We start from the raw sequence: 24,133 nt of genomic DNA, 5'->3' as shown, positions 1-24,133 counted from the left end.
ATGGGGCCTTGGATCTGAGGAAGGTCTGCTTGAGAAAGAGGCACAAAACCATCTCATTGGGTAAAATGTTTTGGGGTAAAAATGTATTCTGCTTTGAACTTGTTGATTTTTCTTTAAAATAGAAAGCATCCCTAAGGGCCTGCCCTCATTCTTAATGAGTCATCAGAATACACATTTTTGGCATTCCTTCCTGTAAAAAGCAGCTCTCTTTGCCATAAACAGCCATATCCTGGCAATAATATTTTGGGAAGCTAATCATGATGTGTGGGCCCCCTAAGTCAGTGTTTCTTACTGCTGGCTGTCCATTCTGCTTTAGAGGTTTATTATTTAAAAAAAAAAAAAACAAAAAAACCACCCCAAGCCCAATAAGGAATAATTTTGAAAACATTGATCTTGAGTTTTAGTTGTGGAACATGTGTTTTGATTCTTCTGTCTGTTGTACCATGTGTGGAAGGCCCCATTGCCATGTGCAGGAGAGAGCTGAATGTCCCTGTGGCTTTCCCACTTGGCCTTGGGCCTGAGGCTGGGCTTAGGCTGTTCATTTGCAGTTCTGCTGGTTGCACCCGGGGCTTTGCTGGTGCTGTAGTGTGTGAGTTTGTCACCACTTATCTGATAGCAAGTTCTAGTCAGGACTGTCCCCTATCCCTGAACATAGCCTTTAAGGGATCTGAAAACTCTGGTTCTCAACTAGGGGTGATTTTGCCCTCTGGGGGGATATTTGACAGTGTCTGGGGGCAGTCTTGGTTGTCACGAAGAGGGGAGTTGGGTGCTACTGGCATCTAGTGGGTGTAGACCAGAAATGATGGTAAACCTACTGATAATGCACGGGACAGCTGCCCACAACCCAGAATTCTCCAGCCCACTTATCAATAGTGAGAAACCCCGGTGTAGCTGCACGGGAACCATTTCCATTTACATCCAAGAGCTGAAAAATTCAACGGCGGGATGCTTTTTCCTGCCTGCATGCAAACACCGCAGGAGGAAGAGGCTGAGTTGGTTCTTGAGCCTTGCCAACGGCTCGTCTGTCTTTGTGTTGTCAGATCGAGCGGCGCTTGGACACAGTGCGCTCCATGTGTCACCATTCCCACAAGCGCCTGGTGGCCTGCTTCCAGGGGCAGCATGGCACCGATGCCGAGAGGAGACACGTGAGTACCGGGTGGGACTTGGAGCCGTGGTTCTCGCGTCTCTGAGAGGCTTTTCTCTCTCCATCAGTCGATTTTTCCCAAGCAGCATCAGCAGATTTGCCTGCAGACCTGTACCTTGTATCGCCATTCACATTCACGACACCGGCCTTATCATAGCATTCTTTTGTGCTTAAGACATCCCTGAGCTGAAAGCCATATTCTCACTGAATTCTCTCCAGGTGCTTTTAGAGATCTGTCATCATAAGAGAATGGACACATCAGTTAGGAATGCTCTGATGGCAGAAAGCTGAAAGACTCTCTTAAATTGACTGAGAAAGTAGAATTTATTGGCTTACTAACTGAAAAGTCCAATAGTCAGGATGGACTCCAGGTAAGGCTTGGACTAGCCTTTCGGTGATGTAACCAGGACCCCAGTTTCTTTCCTTCTCTCCTTCTCTCCCCTCGGCCTTCTTCAGTGTCTGCCTTATCCCACACGGTTGCAAGCTGGCTACCAGCAGGTCCCATGGGCTACCTACTTCCTTGTGCATGTCCAGCAGGAATAGAGAACGTCTCTTCCAGTAGTTTTTCTTAATGGAGTGAGAAGACTTCTTTTTTCCATACCGTTGGCAGGTAGAAATCCCTTCCCATTGCATTGATCTGCGTTGAGTCACAGTCTCCATTACTGAACAAACCCCTCCCACGACCCCCAACCAGTTACCGCGGGGAGGGACGAGGTTGGGCGAGGAGACAGGATGTGCTGGTTGGCTTAAGCTAATCACAGCTCACCCCAGAGCATGGGCTGTGGTCCTACCTCCAGCTCATAGGCTCCATTGAGACCAGGATAGGTCCTTAGGAGGACTCAGGAAGGATGGGCTCTAGGAAACAATCAAATGTCTACTCCAGGGTACGTTCAGAGCGTCCAGGTCCCCGTGTCCCACCAGCAGAGCACAGCAGCTTTGTTCATCAGGCAGTTCCGCCCTTAGTTTTACGAGTTCCCAGCTTACGAGCATACCCTGACCCTTAGAAGCCCATGTAACATTAAGGTGGGAGTTTCCATGGCACACAGGGAAGCTATGATTTCCCATATTGGTTTTTTTTGTTTTTTTTAATTTATTTATTTTTGGCTGCATTGGGTCTTCGTTGCTGCACGCAGGCTTTCTCTAGTTGCGGCGCATGGGCGTCTCATTGCAGTGGCTTCACTTGTTGCGGAGCACGGGCTCTAGGCACGTGGGCTTCAGTAGTTGTGGCACACGGGCTCAGTAGTTGTGGCTCATGGACTCTAGAGCGCGGGCTCAGTAGTTGTGGCACACAGGCTTAGTTGCTCCGCGGCATGTGGGATCTTCCCGGACCAGGGCTTGAACCCATGTCCTCTGCATTGGCAGGCGGATTCTTAACCACTGCGCCACCAGGGAAGCCCATCCCATATTGTTTTATTTGCCACTAGATGTCTCACAAGGAAGAGCTGGTGTGCAGATGATCTGTGTCACCCTCCTTTTATATTTCCTACACACATTTCTGGCCAACTTGACAACAGGGTTACTCCTCTCTTGCACAACCCATAGTTTCTGCAGCGGTGTATATCAAAGGAGCAGAAGTGTGCATACACCTCCGATTCCAGGAATGCTTGCTGCAGTTCCTGCCCATCAGAACCAGGCCCAATCCACTGGTCCTGCCCCCTCTGCCCCTTTGCATTCTCTTGCCATGGCTTCTGCTCTGCCTGCCCTTTTAATATTGTTCCCTAAGCTTCTGCCCTTCATCTCCTTATTCTCGCCATCACATTCCTTGGGCCGCCTCCTCTCTTCTCATGGCGCCTAACTAATGTGTTTATTCAGACACTTGTGAACCATTTTCAACGAAGCAAAAAACTTCCTCCCCCAGTTGTCTGTTTTAGCACGCATAGCCAGTTCTTCCTTCTTTGTTGACTCTTGGATTCTATCCACCCTAGTATGCAAGCTAGGTTATCTTTTTTTTTTTTTTTAAGAGTGAAGGGCATGTGTTTGTTTTGTTTTTTAATATATTTATTTATTTATTATTTTTGGCTGTGTTGCGTCTTCATTGCTACACGCAGGCGCTCTCTAGTTGCGGCGTGTGGGCTTATTGTGGTGGCTTCTCTTGTTGTGGAGCACGGGCTCTAGGCGCGCGGGCTTCAGTAGTTGTGGCACGCGGGCTCAGTAGTTGTGGCTCGTGGGCTGTAGAGTGCAGGCTCAGTAGTTGTGGCTCACGGGCTTAGTTGCTCCGCACCATGTGGGATCTTCCCAGACCAGGGCTCGAACCCGTGTCCCCTGCATTGGCAGGTGGATTCTTAACCACTGAGCCACCAGGGAAGCCCTCCCTTTTGTCTTATCCTCAACCTCCCATTGCTGCTTGATTAGCAAGTCCTGTGATTCTCTTTGTGACTATTTCTTGAATTTCTCACCTCTGCTCCATCTTTACCACCTTCGCCTTAATGCAAGACCCGATTACCTCTCATTATCTGGACTGTTGCAGTCACCTCTTGAGCTACATTTCCTGCCTCTGATTTCCTTTTTTTCCAGCCTTTCTTCAACCTGATAACCAGAGATGGTTTCCTGAAATACAAATTGATCCTGTCATCCTTCTGTCTAAAAAAAAAAAAATCTTAAGCTTAGTTGTTCTCAACAGGGACCAGAATTACACTCCTGGGGATATTTGGAAATGTGTGGAGACTTTTTTGGTTGCCATAAGGTCTGGGGGACACTACTGGCATTTGGAGGGTGGGGACCAAGATGCCTGGAGGGCTAGTTCCACATAAGGAAGCATCGCATAATACCAGTGATGCTCTGGCAGGGACGATGGCTGGTTCCCATTACCTGGGTTAAAATAGAAGCTTTTTTGTTGTTGTTTTTTTTTTAATTGAAATATAGTGGACTTACAATATTATATTAGTTTCAGGTGTACAACATCATGATTCAGTATTTTTATAGATTACACTCCATTTAAAGTTATTGTAGGCCTTCCCTGGTGGCGCAGTGGTTACGAATCCGCCTGCCAACGCAGGGGACACGGGTTCGAGCCCTGGTCCAGGAAGATCCCACATGCCGTGGAGCAACTAAGCCCGTGCGCCACAACTACTGAGACTGCGCTCTAGAGCCCGCGAGCCACAACTACTGAGCCCGCGTGCCACAACTACTGAAGCCCGTGCACCCTAGAGCCTGTGCTCCACAATAAGAGAAGCCACCACAATGAGAGGCCTGCGCACTGTAACAAAGAGTAGCCCCCGCTCACCGCAACTAGAGAAAGCCAGTGCGCAGCAATGAAGACCCAACACAGCCAAAAATAAAATAAAATAAAAAATAAAATAAAATAAATTAAAAATAAATAAATAAATAAATAAATAAAGTTATTGTAAAATATTGGCCATATTCTCTGTGCTGTACAAAATATCCTAAAGTCCAAGCACTTTAGATGACTTAAACCCTTCATAATCTGATCACATTTCCTTATCAGTCTCAGTATCTCCCGCTTCCTCCCATTCATGCTGTAGGCCATTGTCATTCACTCAGATTGTCTTGTTGTTCCTTTGGTCTGCTTTGAAACACAGCCCAGGTGTCACATAAATTCATTAAAAACAAACAAGTTAAGTATTTATCAAACACCTACTATGTACAAGTGCTAGAGCTATAAAATGAATTAGATGTAGTGTCTCCCTTAAAAAGTGCTCATAGCCTGGTGGGGGAGGCTTCCTCCACAAATGGATAATTATAAAAACAACATACTAAACAAAATATGCACAGGGTGTTATGGGAGGACCAAGAATGGGCACCAGAGGAGGAGAGGGGTAGTCAAGGGAGGCTTCCTGGAGAAGGTGGTGGCCTAGCTGTAAAGGAGGAAAATGAGTGGCAGGTGATGGGCCTATTCCAGGCAACAGGGGCAAAGGTGCCTCTCCCTCATTTCTAAAACCTAATGCCTTAGGCTTCCTTTTCCAGCCTCAAACCAAAGTGCCCAAGACAGGGCTCGGAGGTTGTCTACGCTCTGCACGTGGGAAGAAGAGTCGCCATGGAACCGATAGATGATAGGTGGCCACGAGAGGTCGGCAGTCTCTCGTGCTCTAGAAAATACAGGAGCAGCCTTGCAAAGGCCCCACCAGAAGCTCCCATGCGTGTGAAGAGGCAAGAATTGGAGGGAAGAGAGACAGGGCGGGTGGCCTTCTCAGCCCAAAGTGTTGACATGGCATAGCTTATGCCGTGGTTCATATCAGACCTGGAATTATTTCTTTTCGTGCAGCTGGCATGCCTTTTATAAACTAGGGGGCCCTCAGCCCTCTCCGTGGAGGAGTTTAATGTTGGTAGACAGCATGTTCATTAACCAGCTCAAATGTTAAATGAGCAGAATGTCCTCGTTTCTGTACATCGGGAACCAGGATTGTTGATGCTTAGGAGTCAGGGCATGGAGACCGCAGGTTAGTTACAGCTGGGCACTTGCATGATACTTGTCAGAGTAAACTCCTCTCTTTATGATTCTTTTTTCCCATAGAGCTCCAGAGTTGCACAAAGTATATTTCTCTTGATTACTGCACTTATCCTACATTAAATTCCCTTAGAAAGGCAGCATAAGTAAAAGGTATGAATTATCCTCTATTTTGATCAAAGCGCACTGCCCATTTTCTCATATCTTCCTGGTCTATTAATGTGGAAGCTGGGAACGTCTCCTTGTGGGGCCGATGAAGCCTGTTATTTATTTATTTGAACATAACCTGAGGGGGAGGAGAGATGGGTAAATATATTTGTTCATTACTTATTTTTAAATTTCTTTGTACCATTTTGAATGGGCTGTCCATCTACATGATCAAAATCCATAATACACAAAAGAACGTAACATGAGGTCTCTCCCAGCCCTGTTCCCTGGGCACCCAGTTCCCCTCTCCAGGACCACCAGTAATAGCAGTTTCTTGTACAGCCTTCCAGAGATATTCTAGAAGTGTAACAGGTGGAGCCCTTTGAAGGCAGGAAAGGCAGGTGACATGCCCGAGGTCAAGGCAGAGCAATGCCACGGCAAGGTGGACCCCAGGTCTTTGACATCAGTTCCCTTTCTACTGGGAAGGCAAAATTACATGGGGTACCGCAGCAATGAAAGCATTTTTCGTTAGCAGATCATGGTGTTATAACCAACCCACTTGCTACTTTCCAGGCCTCTTCTGCCTATATTCTGAGATAAGCCATTAGCTAGTCATGGACAGACTCTGAACCGGGGCTTGGGCTTTTAGCACCGAGGTCTAGCTCTACACCCTCACCGGGGTGCCTGGCCAGGCCATGTAATCCCCCTGGACTTCACATTCCCCAGCTGCACAATTAGAACATTAATCAGATGATCCTTATGGTCATTTCCAGCTGAAAAACAAATCTCTGATAGGAAAATGAGTGACTTGGTGCTTAAATTTTTTTTTTAAATTTTTTGTATATTTAGCTAGATATTTTCAGATCTTTAACGAAAGCTAAATCTTTATGATTCCAGCCAATTTAAGAGCCAGTTTAAGAATGAGTATTCTAGCAAAAGTTTTTAAAATTGAGCACTTCATTGCATTTATTTGTCATGATAATCAGAGAGCACGGTGTATGTCTTATGTCCCCAGTGCCTGGGTCATAGTATGCTCTTGATTATAGTAATTATAGTAATAGCAACGACAACAGTAATAATAGCAGCTAACACTTACTACTTATCATGTACTCAGTAAGTGTTACGTGATACATTTACTTGGGGTACTTGACCTTGAATATCTCCTTTAGTTAACGGACAGCCCTAGGACCCTCTCACTGTTATCCCTAATTTCCAGGCATGAGGAAACTGACACAGAGATTAAGTCACACAGCTCATACCTTTGAGACCAGAACCTGAACCCAGACAGGATATCTCTTACCTGTGCAGTTTACCTGGAGGAGAAACCAGTGACTGATGATCTGAAGAAGGTAATTGAGAATGGGTGTCAATTATAATGAAAAAAAAATGCATTGTCTTCTGCCTTCCAGAAAAAACTCCCTCTGACAGCTCTCGCTCAGAATATGCAAGAAGCATCAACTCAGCTAGAAGACTCTCTCCTGGGGTAAGAGTTGGGCGATTTCAGAAAGAGAGCCATGCGCCCCGTGGGTTGGCGGAGGTGGATGGCTGGGTGGTGTACACGGCAGCCACATGTGTGACCAGAGGCTGAGGCCCCGTGGGAGGCCACTGGGATGCTAGAGAATCTTCCTTTCAGTAGAAGCAAGGATGGATGATACAAAGGGCCAATAACAAAAGTAATTGATAAGGTCAGTTATTTAATCTGCTGAGCTTGGATATAAAGAACTCAGTCCCTTCCCTGGTCCAGGTGTTGACTCAGATTTATAAGCCCTGACCAGTCCCATCTAGTCCTTAAGAGTCACTTCTTTTAAAGATGATCACTGTAATGTCAGTGGAGGTTGTCTCAAAATAGTGCCTTTTCTGAATTATGTGGATTTTTTTTTTTTTTTTACAATGAGCATGTATTAGATAAATAAGTTTAAAATCTAATAATAAAGCTGTTTTCATTGTAAGAGGGAAGGTTGACCTTTCCTTCTACTTGCTTCTCTACAAGGCCAGTGTCCTTTGATCCTGTCTGCTCTCTCCTGCTGTAACATGGGCCCTCCTTTCCCAGCTGGATATGGCCTTTGGACTTTTCAGCCCATTTCCCAGGGTCTGCCATGCTCCACGACCTACAACGCTCTGTCGTTCTTTGAAGGACACTGCCTAGGCCGGACTTACTAGCAGACAGGAAACAGTATAGTATAATAAACGTTACATATGATTTAGAAGATTTTCAGGGTACTTTTGAGAATACTTGCTTTTCACCTGACCAGAGGACCTAATCTTTCAGTGAGTTCTCACCTCCCTGTTTACACACATCCCGCACGCGTACACACAAAGTATACCTGAGATAGTCTTGTTCATTTTAAAGCACAAGTCTGTGGACTCACGCCCTAAGTTTATAGTACTTTTAAGGCTCTATTGTATAGCGCCCTAATGCGTTCCCATCGTATGGAGAGCAGAGCTGGCTCAGTGTGGGAATCTGGTGCCAGATTTAATGGACGTTTGTTTGTTGCTGGGCATCTCGTTTTTAAAGGAAGATGCTGGAGACGTGTGGAGACGCTGAGAATCAGCTGGCCCTGGAACTCTCTCAGCATGAAGTCTTTGTCGAGAAGGAGATCGTGGACCCTCTGTACGGCATAGCAGAGGTGGGTGCTTTGGCGGGGGATGGGTGGGGAATGGTTCGCCTGTGTCTGAAACTTTTAACAATAATCAGTGGCTTTGGCATACACTTCATTTTTGGAAATAAGGGGAGTAAGTTGAGGGTGCAAAATCCTTTGCCTAAGAGAAAAAAAAAAATGGTAAATAAAGATTGCACTTTCAGAGGTTAAACTGAAAACCGCGAAGCTCGTCCCATTTCATATGTGGTGTGTTCTTCTTTCCAGGTAGAGATTCCTAACATCCAGAAACAGAGGAAGCAGCTCGCCAAATTGGTTTTAGACTGGGACTCGGTCAGAGCCAGGTAAGATAAAGCTGTGAAAAATAACCAATAATGCGGTTTTCTGTCACATCCCCAGCAACCATCCCCCTCCTCAACACGGATAAAGACCACTGGGTGCACAAAACAGAAGTCGTCACAGATTCACACACTTGACTCACAGACTGAGTCACAGCCTACTTACACCTGCTTTCAGGCCTCATTCTCCCCAGCGTGGCAGCGGGATGATGTTAGAACACCCTGTTCTTAGTCAACCAACAGTGAAAGGAGACAGGGAAAAAAAAACACCTAAGTAAGTGTATTCTGGGGAGAAGAGACGGTGGCAGACAGTTCTAAGAGCGTTGTCCTTGGAGTAGTGGAGTGTAGGAATAAATAGATCTGTGATCTTAGCGGCTGCTAAGCGTCCCACTGTGTCAGAAAACACCTGTGTGGTTAGGATCGTTTTTCACAACCAAGAAATGCTGTGCTCAACAGGGAGGAACTAAGTAAAACCTAGTAGCCATCCCAGAGGGCTGATGTCGGATGACCCGTCTGTAGTGCTCCGTGGCTGGGCTCCAGCCTCAGCTCCATCCGTGAGGGCGTTTGTATCAGTGACTCATATGAGAGGAGTAGGGAAGTGGCTGCCACGGGCCCCATCCTTTCTCATACCTTATACAAGGGTTGACAGACTTGTTCTGTAAAGGGCCAGATACTAAATATTTTCAGCCTTGCAACCCAGATGCTCCCTGTTCCAACTACTCAGCTCAGCTGTTGTAGCATAAAAGTAGCCCTGGGCAATACATAAATGAATGAGCAAGTCTGTGTTCGAATAAAACTTTATTTACAAAAGCAAGTGGCTTTGCTGAGCCCTGCTTCGTTAACTCTTTTAATCCTCATTGCACTCTTGTGAAGTAGACATGATTATTTCTGTTTGGCAAATAAATGGAGATACAGAGATCATTCACTGACTTTCTGTAAATGCTGTCAGATGCTTTTTTTTTGGCTGCGTTGGGTCTTCATTGCTGCGCGTGGGATCTCTCTAATTGTAGTGAGCAGGGGCTACTCTTGGTTGTGGTGCTTGGGCTTCTCATTGCGGTGGCTTCTCTTATTGCGGAGCACAGGCTCAGTAGTTGTGGCGCACGGGCTCAGTTGCTCCGTGGCATGTGGGATCTTCCCGGACCAGGGCTTGAACCCGTGTCCCCTGCATTGGCAGGCAGATTCTTAACCACTGCGCCACCAGGGAAGCCCCATGTCAGATGCTTTTATTGCAGATTTCCTTGTTTCTAAAATGCCGTTGAGTGTCAGATGCACCAGTGATTTAATATCCGATTTTGGGGGGGAAATGAAATAGGAACACCACTTTATTAAGTGTACAAATCAATTGGTAAGACATGTCCTGATTTAAGAAAAGTTGAGATGATAAGAGGGACATCTAGGAATTAGCACATGGTGAACATGATAATTGCCACCACTTACTGGACACTTGCCACGTGCCAGATATCAGACTACGTATGTGATATGTCAGCTTTTTCGATTCTCCCAGCAATCCCTATTCATTTGCCCACTTGTGTTTTCAGCAGACATCGAGTAGGTGCTCGCTGTGGGTCAGGCTCCGTGCTGGACACTAAGTGCAGAGGCCCTTCAGTGAGAGTTGGAGGGGACAGAGGTTAGGAGGTTATGTGACACCCCCTACTTTAAGAGGAGACTTGTTGTACAGACACTGGAGGCACCTGCACATGGCGTGTCTATGACTTGCTTTGCATCTTAGACATAATAAATGGCAGGGCTAGGATTCTGAACGCAGAGTCTGCCGTCTCCTTGTCACACGCACACGTGTGATTAGAGCCCTGTAGCCAGAACCAGGATCAGGGAGTGCAGGCCCCCCTGTGGTAGATTTTTGCTGAAGATAAGGAAAAATGTTCTAATGGTTAATTAAACAAGGCCGTGAATGCGCTCTTGCTGGAGTTGGTTGAGCGATATTATAGATACCAACCTGCCAGGAATCTTACATCTGCAGCACATGTATCCCAGAGGAGATTTCAGCACTGATTCTTGGTCCTGCATTCACGGTCCTGTTCACTTAACTAATCAAAGTAGGTATTAGAGAAACTGAAACAGATCAATATTTCTTCTTTATTTTTACTTATTCCTGTGGCTTTTCCCTGGAGGAAAATGGTAATAGCTAACATTAAGTGGGAATCCATCATATTCACACACAGGCATATATATATTTATTCTCTCTTCTGCTGCTCATGACAGCTCTGCCGGGCAGATGGTATTTGTTTCCTTAGTTTGACAGATGAGACAACCTGAGGCACAGAGAGGTGAGGCCATCGCCAAAGGTCACACAGCTAACGAAGGTAGAACCGAGCTTCAGACTTCAGCCTGTCAGACTCCGAAGTCCATGCTCTTTCCATCGCCAGCTTTGCTTCAGCAGATTTACTGAAGCCTTGCTGTGGGGAAGTGCATCACAACAGGAACGTGAAAGAGGGCAGGGCAGAGCATTCTGGGGGCAATGCAGTCATCTGGGAAGCTTGATAAGTTGCTAACATGGGCTTTCATGCTGCATCTATGTAATATCCATGTTTAAATTTAAAGTGCTTGAGAGTGCGTCACTTACCTCGACTCTTAGCTTGTTGAGGACGGTAACCAGGACCCGGTGTCTACTCCTGTGGCCTGCGTCTGCTGACCCGTAGCCACCATGCATAAGTACATCTCCATCCATGTTGGCCAGGCTGGTGTCCAGATCGGCAGTGCCTGCTGGGAGCTCTACTGCCTGGAACACGGCATCCAGCCCGATGGCCAGATGCCAAGTGACAAGACTATTGGGGGAGGAGATGACTCCTTCAACACCTTCTTCAGTGAGACAGGCGCTGGCAAGCATATGCCCAGGACAGTGTTTGTAGACCTGGAACCCACAGTCATTGATGGAGTTCGCACTGGCACCTGCCGCCAGCTCTTCCACCCTGAGCAGCTCGTCACAGGCAAGGAAGATGCTGCCATTAACCATGCCCGCGGTCACTACCCCATTGGCAAGGAGATCATTGACCCCGTCTTGGACCGAATTCGCAAACTGGCTGACCAGTGCACAAGTCTTCAGGGCTTCTTGGTTTTCCACAGCTTTGGTGGGGGAACTGGTTCCGGGTTCACCTCCCTGCTGATGGAACGTCTCTCTGTCGATTATGGCAAGAAGTCCAAGCTGGAGTTCTCCATTTACCCAGCCCCCCAGGTTTCCACAGATGTAGTTGAGCCCTACAACTCCATCCTCACCGCCCACACCACCCTGGAGCATTCTGACTGTGCCTTCATGGTAGACAATGAGGCCATCTATCATCTGTCGTAGAAACCTCGATATTGAGCGCCCAACCTACACAAATCTTAACCGCCTTATCAGCCAGAGAGTGTCCTCCATCACTGCTTCCCTGAGATTTGATGGAGCCCTGAATGTTGATCTGACAGAATTCCAGACCGACCTGGTGCCCTGTCCCCACATCCACTGCCCTCTGGCCACATATGCCCCTGTCATCTCTGCTGAGAAAGCCTACCATGAACAGCTTTCTGTAGCAGAGATCACCAGTGCTTGCTTTGAGCCAGCCAACCAGATGGTGAAATGCGACCCTCGCCATGGTAAATACATGGCTTGCTGCCTGTTGTACCGTGGCGACGTGGTTCCCAAAGATGTCAGTGCTGCCACTGCCACCGTCAAGACCAAGCGCAGCATCCAGTTTGTGGACTGGTGCCCCGCTGGCTTCAAAGTTGGCACTAATTACCAGCCTCCCACTGGTGGAGACCTGGCCAAAGTACAGCGAGCTGTGTGCATGCCGAGCAACACCGCAGCCATCGCTGAGGCCTGGGCTCGCCTGGACCACAAGTTTGACCTGATGTATGCCAAGCGTGCCTTTGGTACGTGGGTGAGGGCATGGAGGAAGGAGAGTTTTCTGAGGCCCATGAGGATATGGCTGCCCTTGAGAAGGATTATGAGGAGGTTGGTGTGGATTCTGTTGAAGGAGAGGGAGAGGAAGAAGGCAAAGAGTACTAACTACCATTCCTTTCAGCCCTGCAGCATGTCATACTCAGAACTTCAGCTTCAACATTAGCTGACAGGAGTAAAATCTTTCTGACTAGATTGTCTTTACTTTCAATTGTGATCATGTATTACTTTTCCATGTGTACCTGTAAGATTTTTCTGTCATGTCTGAAAGGTAAAGGCTTTAAGAAAGATAAATAAATAAATAAAGTGCTAGAACTTTCTGCCATAGCAGGCATGTCTGTATTTAAACAGAAGGTCAAAACACACTTGAAAACCAAATAGAAATTGTTTTAGATTATTATTCCCCATGCACTTCCCCCAACTATTGCTATAGTATAATTTTGGGAGAGGGGGTCCTTTTGACTTATTTATGAAGGGAATATAAACATTCCACGTTATGTTTCAGATTTGCTGTAGATACTAGTATTAATCCTTACAAATGATTTTAATTCTTAACATGCTTTCACAGCTATCAATTACTAGCTCCATGACTGAAGTTCTGGCATTCACTTAACTGAAAGTAATCACAGGTCAGGATGGTAGTAGGCGGTGTTATAAGGGGTCCTGAAGAGCAGCACCTGACCCCCAGTGGCACAGGGAACATTCTAGATCAAAGCAAGAGAACAAGGGGGTGTTTGATGGGAAAGAGCCCAAGATTGGACAGTAGAGGAAGGGGTTCCATGGATTGATTTGCAGCAGTGGGGCTTGCATGGGACAAGGCGTGGCCAGTTCTGCTCAGAGCAGACAGCTACTCGCAGCACTACCAGAGTCCCATCACAGCGGGAAGCCAGTGTCACCTTTGCCCGTTTCCATTCTTAAAGGATAAACTCCAGAGAAGCTGCCATCCTAGGTGCTGATACCTGTCCCAGGTAGAATCAGTTTTGGGGAAGGAGTCTGTCTCCATTAGGTCCTTGACTCCATAAGGTTGAGTATATACAGCTGATTCTCAAATAATGGCTATGCCTGTGCTTTGCAGATGGAACCAGGCTCACAAATCTTCAGGAACCAACTTTCAGGGGCTTCCATCAAAAATAGATACCCTAAAGGAAGAGATGGATGAAGCTGGAAATAAAGTAGAACAGTGCAAGGTAGGAGAATTCCCTAATGAATATGTACTTAAATCAGTCTTTTGGTTTTTGCAAGTGATGGATGAAAGGTCAAATATTGCAAATTATTTAATGTTTTACATAATTCCTATTAGAATTCCCTGAATGATATTCAAGGTAGGTTTTATTTTCTTCTTCCTTCTTTCTTTATTTTCTAAGACTCTACATTACTTTATACTCAGAATAAAACATTATTTAAAAAAAAAATTCAGGGACTTCCCTGGTGGCGCAGTGGTTAAGAATCCGCCTGCCAATGCAGGGGACACGGGTTCGAGCCCTGGTCCGGGAAGATTCCACATGCCTCAGAGCAATTAAGCCCGTGTGCCACAACTACTGAGCCTATGCTCTAGAGCCCGCGAGCCGCAACTACTGAGCCCACATGCCACAACTACTGAAGCTCACATGCCTAGAGCCCATGCTCCACAACAAGAGAAGCCACTGCAATGAGAAGCCCACGCACCGCAACAAAGAGTAACCCCCATTCTCCGCAACTAGAGAAAAAGCCCACACACAACAATGAAGACCCAATGCAGCAAAAAATAAATAATTAATTAATTAAAAAGAAATTCAAGCAGGATATTTTTTAAAACTTGACAAAAACATCTAAGCTTATTTAAAATGAAGAATGGGAGAATAAAAGGAGAAAAACTATTTAAAAACATATAAAATTACAGCAATTAAAACAATGCACAATAGGCACAAAAATAGATCCATGGAATTGTATAGGTTTTCTAGAATGAATGCTGTTATATTTAAGGGTTGAATATATAGTAAAGGAGTCATCATATATCCATAGAGAAGGGAAGGATTATTTTTAAAATGTTGCTAGGACAATTGGCTTCTAATTTGGAAGAAATAAAAACTTGTATCTCATAATCTAAATTCCAGACTAGGTGGTTATTCTCTATGCATCTATCTACGAAGATAAATGTTTATTCCAAATGTTATTTGAGGTGGTAAAGAAACAGGTCTTTGGTGAATCTTAGGATCATCGCCTGAGACTTTTCCTCCTCTTTTTATTCATCATTTTCCAAAAATGGTCTCCACATTCTACCAGACAGCATTAAGACTGCTATATTTTAGTTTATTCAGGTCATGCTATAATTCACTTTTCATGATGGCAAACCTTGGACAGTTAACTGCAGTAAAATGACTTGTTGAAAATAATATAGCAGGTAAGAATTAATACTGGACTCACAAAGTCATGCCATAGCCTTTACGTTGAAAAAGATGATAATCACACAAATGCTTCTGACAAAAGTCTTGCACTGGCTTATTCTTGTTCAGAAGAGTTGTAGTTTTGCCAGTGTCATTTACGCAGCAGTCTTCTTCATATCTGGTCTAACCTAGATCTTGGCTAGTGGCTCCTTATTGGATATAAATTTGTCTAGCAGTTTGGGGGTTTGAACTGGTGCATTATGGGCTAAGTTAAAAGAGAGACTTCTTTTAACTTACATACCACAGCTTGTCAGAAAGTCAAATGGTAAAAACTTATGAAAATATTTTCTATTTCCTTTTCTATTTATGTTAACTTCTGGGTAATTTCCTGAGATCTAAGTTCTGTTTCACTGATTCTGTCTTTAGCTATGTCTGATCTGCTGTTAATTAACATTGAGTTTTGAATTTTGTTGACTATATTTTTCATTTTAAAGTTCTAATTCTTCAAGTCTGCCTTTTTTGATAGTGCATTATTCTTTTAGTATTTATTTTTTGATGTTTTTAATCATTTATATATACTTATTTTAAGTGTTAGTTAATTCTGTTTTCTGAAGTTCTCTATGAGAGTGGTGGGAGTTTCCTTTATGGTGGATTGTTTTGCAGTTTTGTATTGTGAGCTCATTTTAAGAGGGACTTTATCTGTGGGACTTCTGGGGATTAGGAGTGAGTCTCCCAGAGAGTATTACCAAGCCATTTTAAACTAAACTTTCTCAGTTTGAGGATTCCTGGACCACACAGAGTATCAACTCAAACTTCAAACCCTCATGAAAGCAGGTCTATATTTATTTGTGAACTCTCAGGGAAATGTCTTACTTTCCCAGATACAGAGGCCAATCCAAAACAGAAGGTAGTACATTAAAAAAATATGTATATATATATATATATATATATATATATATATATATATGAAAATTGGAAATAAGGATATATCCAATTGCCCAGTCTATCAGTTTTAAGCTAATTATTTAATTCTTATGTAAGTAATTTATTTACATTAGTTCAAATGTCAAAAGTATAAAACAGTATACAGTAAAGTCTTTCTTCTGCCCTTGTCCTCCTCCTCCTCCTAATTTCCACTGCTCCCAACAGGTAACCACTGTTACTAAGTTCTTGCTTTTTTCCCTAGGGGTATTTTTATACAAACATGGTGATAAAAATATTTCCTCTCCCTTTTTTACCCAGATAGTAACATACCATACCAGAAGTAGTGCTCTATGCTTTGCTTCTTAACAAGGCATATTAATAATAAACTTTGGAGATCTTTCCATGTCAGTCCATAATAAACTTGATTATTCTTTTCATTATCCCTGTGTATGATTGTACAGTGAGTTGATGGACATTTAATCTGCAGCTGTTTTATTACAGTTTGCTCTAGGAGCTCACAGATCAATTCACAGATGCTATTTTCTTTCACCTCTTTTTTCTTCAATGACGTATCTTCTCTTCCACTTACCCAGGATCAACTTGCAGCGGATATGTACAATTTTATGGCCAAAGAAGGGGAGTACGGCAAATTTTTTGTTACGGTAAGCACTTTGCCCTGACGAGATGTTAAAGCATTGTAAAAGTTGAGTCATTTTAGCTTTTTTGCAAAAGATGTCATTTTTGGTTTTGCTCAGCCATTGTGTGTGTGTCCATCCAATGCTAACGTTACTTTTGTTTTTGAATGTGGGTCTGTTCTCAGTTATTAGAAGCTCAAGCAGATTACCATAGAAAAGCATTAGCAGTCTTAGAAAAGGCCCTTCCCGAATTGCGAGCCCATCAAGGTAACGTAACCTGCGTGCTGGCCTGATGCCTCCTTCTCGCCTCTGCCACTTCTGCCTCTGTTCTTCTTTACTCAGCTCCTTTGCATGCATTTCCTTTGGACAAAGCCTCTCTGCCTAGGCGGGCACTATTTCCCAGCACACTTTCATCTTCCCTTGCTGCATTCTCTAATTTCTTCCAAACGCAAATTAACATACTAATGGAACATTTGCAGTTCTTCTGAAATCTTCAGTTGAAGAGAAAGCTGCACCCTTTGGGGGAAGCATCTGTTTTTCTATCTTCTAAATAGGCTCAAAACATTCTAGCCTCTAATTATCTTTTCGCAAATCAGTTATTTGTTTCATAGGGCTTAATTCTAGCCCTGTGATTCCAAGAGCATACATCCTATGAAAAAAATTTTGGACTTCCCAAAAGGAATTTTAGAAGCCAGTACCTGATACCGCATCATCAGGCACATAATCAGTGTGATTGAATCGTGAGACCATGACCACCTCGTTCCGATCTTGTTCTCATCAGCGCTCACTTTGCCCACCATATTCAAGCACATTGCAGATCCTACCCTCAACTTACGAGTGGACCAAACTTTCCTTTGATGTTTAGTTTTAGACTGAACATTAACTCTTTTGATTCTAATTCTCTCTGATTTGCCATCAGAGCATCTATCAGCAGAGATCAGTAAATGATCAGACATTCCTCTGTCACCTTTGGACCTGTTATACTCTTTTGCTTATGGTATAGTCCTGACATTTGGAACTCAGGTGCCCCCGACAGAACCACTGGTCTCAAGCTGAAAGAGGATCAAGCCAGGTGCTGAGTGTGATGACTCTGTGATTGTGAAAGAGACTGAGCATGTGTGTGTAGGGGGCTGGTTATGTCTGTGCGTGCACACTGGCCCCTCAAGAATACCACTCCTCCTCCCCTAAATTGCAGGCGATCCCAACAGGGTGTGACTTTGTGCCTGGAAGTCCTTAGATTTTGGAATCAGAAAATTCTATTTAGGACTTCCCTGGCGGTCCAGTGGTTAAGACTCTGCGCTTCCACTGCAGGGGGCGCAGGTTTGATCCCTGCTCGGGGAACTAAGATCCCGCGTGCCACACAGCGCGACCAAAAAAAAAGAAAAGAAAATGCTATGTCTTGACTGACCCCTTAGCCAGATCTTTAGCCATCTCGAGTGTGGTGGCTCTGATTTGCTGGGCCAGTCTTCAGAGGACGAGCTGCCCTCGCTTTCCAAAGTGATCCCATTTCCTAATTCGTGGGTAATGGGGTTGAGTCAGAGCGCAAAGGAATGAAGCTGCTGGCGAACAGTCAGCCTCGCAAGGGGCCGACTCTTGCTGGCCCAGGTCAGAGCACCGGGAGCCTGTATTTACGGGGTACCTTTTGTGTGCGGGGCCCTGCACAGGACGCAACAGTAAACATCATCATCCTAGCCTTTGAATGGCTTTAAGCCTGGTTTGGAAAGGTTGACGAACAGGCACAAAAAAGAGAAGATTTAAGCAGTGCCACGCCCCTTTTTTTTTAAACTCCCATTCTATTTTTACCCAAGGCTATTTTCCCCAGAGAAGTATGTCAGAAAGTCATGGGGAACAGGCAGGGGCAGGGAAGAGGTTTAGGCTGGAACAAGGGAAGCTGGTGTGTGACGGGGAGCAGCCAGTGAAGGAAAGGAGATTCTTCTTTCTCTCTAAGGCTGCCGCCTTCACCCACGCCTTGGAATTCAACCCTTTTCACCTCTGCCTGTCCTCAAATCTGCCTCTCGTCTTAGTTCTGTCTTCCTCTTCCTTCTTCTCTGTTTTCAGAAAGACTCAGAGTGTCCTTACCGTAGGAAGAAAAAAACTGGACCCTCTGCCCCGTACCCCCGTGCACCCTGGTCTCACACTCTCGGTCGGCTGGCCTTAGTTCGGTACCTGCCTGTCCTCAGCGTGATGCCCCGTTTCACGGCATTCTCCTTCGTTTTCCTGGGAGGTTCTTCGAATGACTCATTTCCGTCAGCCACCTCCGTTTTCTAACCGCCTCCCCACCCCTAACACTTTGCAGTCTGGTTTCTACTCCCAATCACTCTGCTATTAAAACAAACAGACAAAGAAACATTGCAAGTCCCAATGGGTGGATGATTCTGATTGTTAGATTCTGGCATTTGACGTGGCTTGAGCCGTCTCTTCCTTGTCAATTTTTTCTCCTCGTTTCACTCGATTGTTTTCTGTCATTGTTGAGGCGGTGTTTCCTTCATGTCTGTCCCCTCCTCAGAAGTCAAGCCTTTCCTGAGATCCAGTCCTTTCTCCTGTGTTCTTCTCCCTCCCTCCCTCCCACCTTTTCTCTCAAAATCCCCTCATTTTGGTGGCCTCCACTCACACCTGCATCTCCATCCTCTCAGGCTCAGCGTCAGTTCCCTTTGATGACTGGCTGTCACCTTAAACTCAGCGCATCTCAAGAAGCAAACTGATGCTTCCCCCACACCAGCTGGCCTTTCCTCCCCCCTCGTCTCCTTGGTTCCTCCTTTCTCCAAACAATCCAGGTTTCAAACCTTGGAGTCATCTTTTCCTTCCTTTCTGATACCCTCTGGCCGGGTTCTGTGCATTTTTCCCTCTGCTGTGCCCTCCTCTTCATTCTCACTGTCCCACTCTACTCCGTGCCCCTGTCACCCGGTGCACAAGTGTGGAATAAAGTGTCCATCCCCAGACTCAGGATCCCTGGTCTTTTCTCAGCCTATGTCCTCCTGGTCTATTTAATTCCTGTCAGTCTTCTAAGACCTTCGCCAAGCTCCCCTTCTTTGAGAAGCCTTCTCTGACAACTGAAGCCAACAGTGAACACTTTCGTCTCCTGAATCACTCTAGCATTTATGGTCTACACCAGAAGTCGCAAACAGCCATACCTCATTAAAAAAAAAAAAAAAAAATTTTTTTTTTTAAACTAATTGCCATCATTTAAAAATCAGACTCCTTTCACATAACAGTGCTAACTTCTGGCTTCTCTTGGAAGTCCAGAGGGCCTGGGACGCTGGATCTGCTTTCCCGCGTGGCGACATTGCTCTGGCGCCGAGGAGCAGCTGCTGCGTCTTGGCAGGCCACGCCCTCCCCACCCCGATCCCGCACCTACAGGGCCCATCCGGCCCCCGCAGACGATTGTGTTTGCGACCCTAGTCTATACCATTTTTCTGCCATGGCTTAGCAGACGTGTCTTGTCTTGTTAATTGCTGTTGTGCGTCTGCCTGTGTGTTTTGTGTTTTCTTCACACTTAGACTGCTCTCACCCCAGGGGTGGGGGGCCTCTGTGAACTCTGGGTGCCTGCTGCAGGGCCTCGCATGTCAGAGGTCTGTGGTTTGAGGAGCAGCCCCTGCGGTGGCGTTTGCCTCCGGAGTGGCCTCTAGGTCAGCGGCTCTCACATCCACCCTCTGCCAACAGTACACCGAGGTGGAGGAGGGACACCCTGTCCAGGGTTTACTAGAAAGTTCCGGCAGGAGTCTGGACTGTGCCCGCCTCTCAGCATAGTAGGGTCCGGCATGGGGAGGTGATGGCAGGAGTCGTTTGCAGAACTCCCCTGGGTGATTCTGATGTATCCGCCCAGGCGAAGGGTCAGCTGGCCCTTTTCTGCCTGTGTTGAGAATCACTGCTTTAGATAAAAGGGAGAAAGTATTCAAGGTAAGATCTGGCCTTTGAGAGGACTGTCCCAGAGCTCTGTCTTCTGAGAAGGGCCAGGCCCTTGGATGCTTCTTGTGTTCGGAATTCCACTGACCAGGGCCGGGGCTGAAGCCAGGGACGAGGGGCCTCCGGACAGTTCTGAGAGCGGCCACTGCCTTCCGCCCCCCCCACCCCTTCCTTTAACCTTTACCCTACTTGCTCTTTCCATCAAGTTTTGACTTTTCACAAGCACCCAGGTCTACAGGTTTGTGGGATCTCACTTTCCTTCCTGTGATGGGCCCCGCCTGCTCTCACGTGTAGGGCAGTGTGAGAGCCACGCTAGGGTAACACTGCCTGCCTGGAATCCAGGATTCGAATACCAGAGTGGCTGAAGGACACATGTCCACAGGCTGAGAGGGACGTGAGCCCTTCCTGTCGCTGGAAAGAACCACGCTTCCCCAGTGGAGTATTTTCCACCAGCTGGTTTGCCCTCTTTGGCTTCTGTGTGCTTCTCAGTCGGTGCTGGATCCCTGCACCCCGCCAGGCAGGCCGGGCCCAACCACACCCTTCTTACTCTCCTTCAGTACATCCGTGTCCTAAATGCCTGTTTCTGTTTCCCGCTTTATTGTATGTCTTTTTGCTAAGCTGCCTCAAATCTTTTGTGGAATGAAGCAGAGCATATGACTGGAAAATGATATGCAGTATTGCTTTGCTGCTGTCGGCACAGCCTCCAGCCTCAGCTGCCTTGGGGCTGCATTCTCTCCTACTCAGAATCTTGGACTGTTTGGGGATATGGCACCAGAAGTGCTGCATGTCCTGGAGATGTCGCCTCTAATAGGGGTTGGCATGGGCCCTCTCCAGTCCTGTATGACAATGCTTGGCCTGTGTTTAAATTTTTAAGAAATTATTTCCTTTTTTAAAGGAAGGAGTCTATTTCTCGTCCTCTAGGTAGGAGACCAGTCATGCTTTGCATGGCTAGATAAATTTCTGGAAAACTGTGCTCAGATGGACCATTGGCTTTAGCACAAGGCAGCCCACCCGTCTCGGGTAAATGCGGGTGTGATGCTGGGCCAGAAGCACCCTCACAGCTTCCACTGGGCATCTTGCATTGGGTGCCACGTGGGCGCGTCAGGGCGCCGATCCACTGGTCACCTCCCCAGCCTGGCACACATTTTGTACCCTAGTAAATGGGAAATGACAAAAGCGAAGAGAATAGATCCTTCCCCCTTTCCAAATCCTTGGCTACGGGCTTTAAAAAAAAAAAAAAATCCCCTTCAGTAGTTTGGGGGAGGAAATAACTTGGCAATGCCGCGAGGTTGTCGAGTGTCTTACTGAATGGTCTGCTGCTCTAGATAAGTGGGCAGAGAAGCCCGCCTTCGGGACGCCTTTGGAAGAACACCTGAAGCGGAGCGGGCGCGAGATCGCGCTGCCCCTCGAGGCCTGCGTCATGCTGCTCCTGGAGACGGGCATGAAGGAGGAGGTGAGGCCCCGCCGCTCCGGCCGGCCTCTGCAGACCAGTGGCTCTCAAACCGCGCTCACCATGACCACATTTCACACTGAGACCCTGTCCGTGTTGCCATGGTAGACCCTAAATGAAACAGAGGTTTCACAGAGCAGTATTTACCTTGCCTACCCGCAGTACACTCTGCCTTTTTCTTTTTGGTCCCATTTGATTATTTCATTTTACGCTGTGAAAACGAATTTCGTGAGGTACTGTAGAACCAGAGCTCCCATGAGCTTTAGTTTCTAATAATACGAATTTTATATTTGTGTTGTACTATGCAGTGGGGTGGAAGTTGGGGGGGGCATTTACATTATTTTGTGGAATCCTTACCCAGAAAACCCCATGAACCAAGCAGGGCAGGTCTCATTACTCTTCTTGTGTAGACAAGGAATTCAGCACACAAGGAGTTCATGCTGGGGCAGAGCTAGAATCAAAACACAAGTCTTTTTCCTTTTGAAAGCTTAGTATTGAAGTGTAACGTACATATAGAAAAGTGCATGTATCATAAGTGAACAGCTTGATCCATTTTCACCATCTGAACTCACCCATGTATGTAATCAGCACCCAGATCAAGAAACCCCCTGGGGAAGCTTCCTTGCATTTGCTTCCAGTCACCGCCCCCCACCCTGACCCCATCAATGTGACCCCAGCTCCTAACAGCCTAGATCAGTGCTTCTCATCCGAGGCCAGTTCCACTGCCTCCGGGAAACATTTGGCAAGGTCTGCAGACATGTTTGATTGTCACAACTTGGGGAGCAGGGGGAGGAGTTGCTATACTGTATATCCAGGGGGTAGAGACCAGGGATGCTTCTAAACAGCCTTCAGTGCACAGGACAGCCTCACAACAAAGAATTACCTGGCCCAAAATGTCAGTACTGCTGAGGTTGGGAAACTCTGCCTAGATTAATGTTGCTGAAAGCCCAAGTCTTATAACTGCTGGCCCAATGTCTCCATAAGGCCTGCTCCCTTGGTTGACCTTTCATGGGTTTTTCTCCAAGTAACATTTAGGACAGTGAAAGTGACCAGTAGCCAAGCCTAACAATTTTTCTTGAGGTTTCAATTTTTAAAAAATATTCCAAAATATTCCTAAATTTAGAAAATCCATGGCGATCAACCTGGTGGAAGTATGAAATATTGCTTTTAAATAGATTCCTAACAGGCATGGTTATTTTGGCAATGGGGCAGGGCATGAGCTAGCACTGATTAAAAATGGTCTGCTCTCTGCCTGACACTCTGCCGGGGGTACAAGCTCAGTCTTCTGTACTCCTCCCGACAGCCCTGCAGCTCTCCTGGACGAGCCGTGCTGGAGCTGGGAGGGGCATGGTGGGTGGAAGGCTCTTCCATCAGATTTTTACTGCCACTCAGTGTAAGGCTCACAACTTGAACTTGCTACTAACGGCTTTTCATTGTCTTTAGGGCCTTTTCCGAATTGGGGCTGGGGCCTCCAAGTTAAAGAAACTGAAAGCTGCTTTAGACTGTTCTACTTCTCACCTGGATGAGTTCTACTCAGACCCCCATGCTGTAGCAGGTGAGCTCCAAGGAGGCGCCCTCAAGGTGGTAACAGATCATCAGTTAAAGATCCAATATTAAGTGACAGTTAAAATTAAATGGTCTCCTTATAAGTTTAAGTGACAAAACTGAAATGACAAATAAAACTGAAAAGCGTGTGTGCGTACACTTACACATGCATATCTTTTCTATTCCTGTTTTGGGGGTTTTGTTTTGTTTTCCTGATTATTAAGTAAAGGTGAAGGTAGCTTATAATCCAAATGTTTAGAGGCATGCTTTTATTTTCTTCCCTTTTACCCCCAAATCTCCATCTGCCTAGAGAGATGATGTCTTATTAAGAAGATAGTTTTGAAACTAATTTTATTTTCTATTGATCTCTCAATATATTTTACAAGGGATGGAAATTGTTTTATTAGCATTTCATTCTCTAACCACTCCTGCCAATTCATGATTTATTCTATACATTGTGAACGGTTATAGTTGATATCATTTCAATTTGCAAAATAATATATCCTGAGAGTTCCGGCCTTGCCCCTTGTCATACTCAAAGAGGGTGTTAATAATTTCAGGTGCTTTAAAGTCCTATTTACGGGAACTGCCTGAACCTTTGATGACTTTTAATTTGTATGAAGAATGGACACAAGTTGCAAGGTAAGTTTAAAGAACACCTAGTTTTAAAAGCTAAAGGAAACGACGCAATACTCTGTCCCCTTTGTAAATCATCTTACCCTTGGGGATCATAAAAATAACATTAAAGGGCCTCCCTGGTGGCGCAGTGGTTGAGAATCCGCCTGCCAAT

At 45.8% G+C, this 24,133-nt stretch overlaps 2 protein-coding genes and 1 pseudogene across 8 annotated transcripts in view; all 3 read left to right on the top strand.

The window, feature by feature from the left end:
* The window catches only part of ZKSCAN2 (zinc finger with KRAB and SCAN domains 2), a 502,693-nt gene that overhangs the window by 158,796 nt on the left and 319,764 nt on the right, over window positions 1–24,133 (top strand). The window lies entirely within an intron of this gene.
* Window positions 1–24,133, top strand: part of ARHGAP17 (Rho GTPase activating protein 17) — a 92,732-nt gene that overhangs the window by 40,886 nt on the left and 27,713 nt on the right. For 5 of the 6 annotated variants that reach the window (XM_082362429.1, XM_082362432.1, XM_082362430.1 and 2 more), the window contains exons 3-12: window positions 1,041–1,145; window positions 7,106–7,179; window positions 8,212–8,323; window positions 8,561–8,637; window positions 13,599–13,710; window positions 16,404–16,472; window positions 16,631–16,712; window positions 21,674–21,801; window positions 23,242–23,353; window positions 23,904–23,985. In XM_082362429.1, coding sequence (XP_082218555.1) covers window positions 1,041–1,145; window positions 7,106–7,179; window positions 8,212–8,323; window positions 8,561–8,637; window positions 13,599–13,710; window positions 16,404–16,472; window positions 16,631–16,712; window positions 21,674–21,801; window positions 23,242–23,353; window positions 23,904–23,985 — 953 coding nt within the window. Of the gene's footprint in view, window positions 1–1,040; window positions 1,146–7,105; window positions 7,180–8,211; window positions 8,324–8,560; window positions 8,638–12,376; window positions 12,496–13,598; window positions 13,711–16,403; window positions 16,473–16,630; window positions 16,713–21,673; window positions 21,802–23,241; window positions 23,354–23,903; window positions 23,986–24,133 lie in introns of those variants that run through there. The other variant, XM_082362434.1, reaches the window with a different exon arrangement.
* Window positions 8,887–13,590, top strand: LOC309614331 (tubulin alpha-1B chain pseudogene; annotated as a pseudogene). Its single transcript, XR_014249788.1, has 2 exons — window positions 8,887–8,905; window positions 11,225–13,590. The product of XR_014249788.1 is annotated as a tubulin alpha-1B chain pseudogene (transcript).

This window comes from Balaenoptera borealis, assembly GCF_965194805.1.
Source record: "Balaenoptera borealis genome assembly, chromosome: 16".
Lineage (NCBI taxonomy): Eukaryota > Metazoa > Chordata > Mammalia > Artiodactyla > Balaenopteridae > Balaenoptera > Balaenoptera borealis.
Note: the sequence above shows the minus strand (reverse complement) of the source record. Positions and strands in the feature narration are given on the sequence as shown.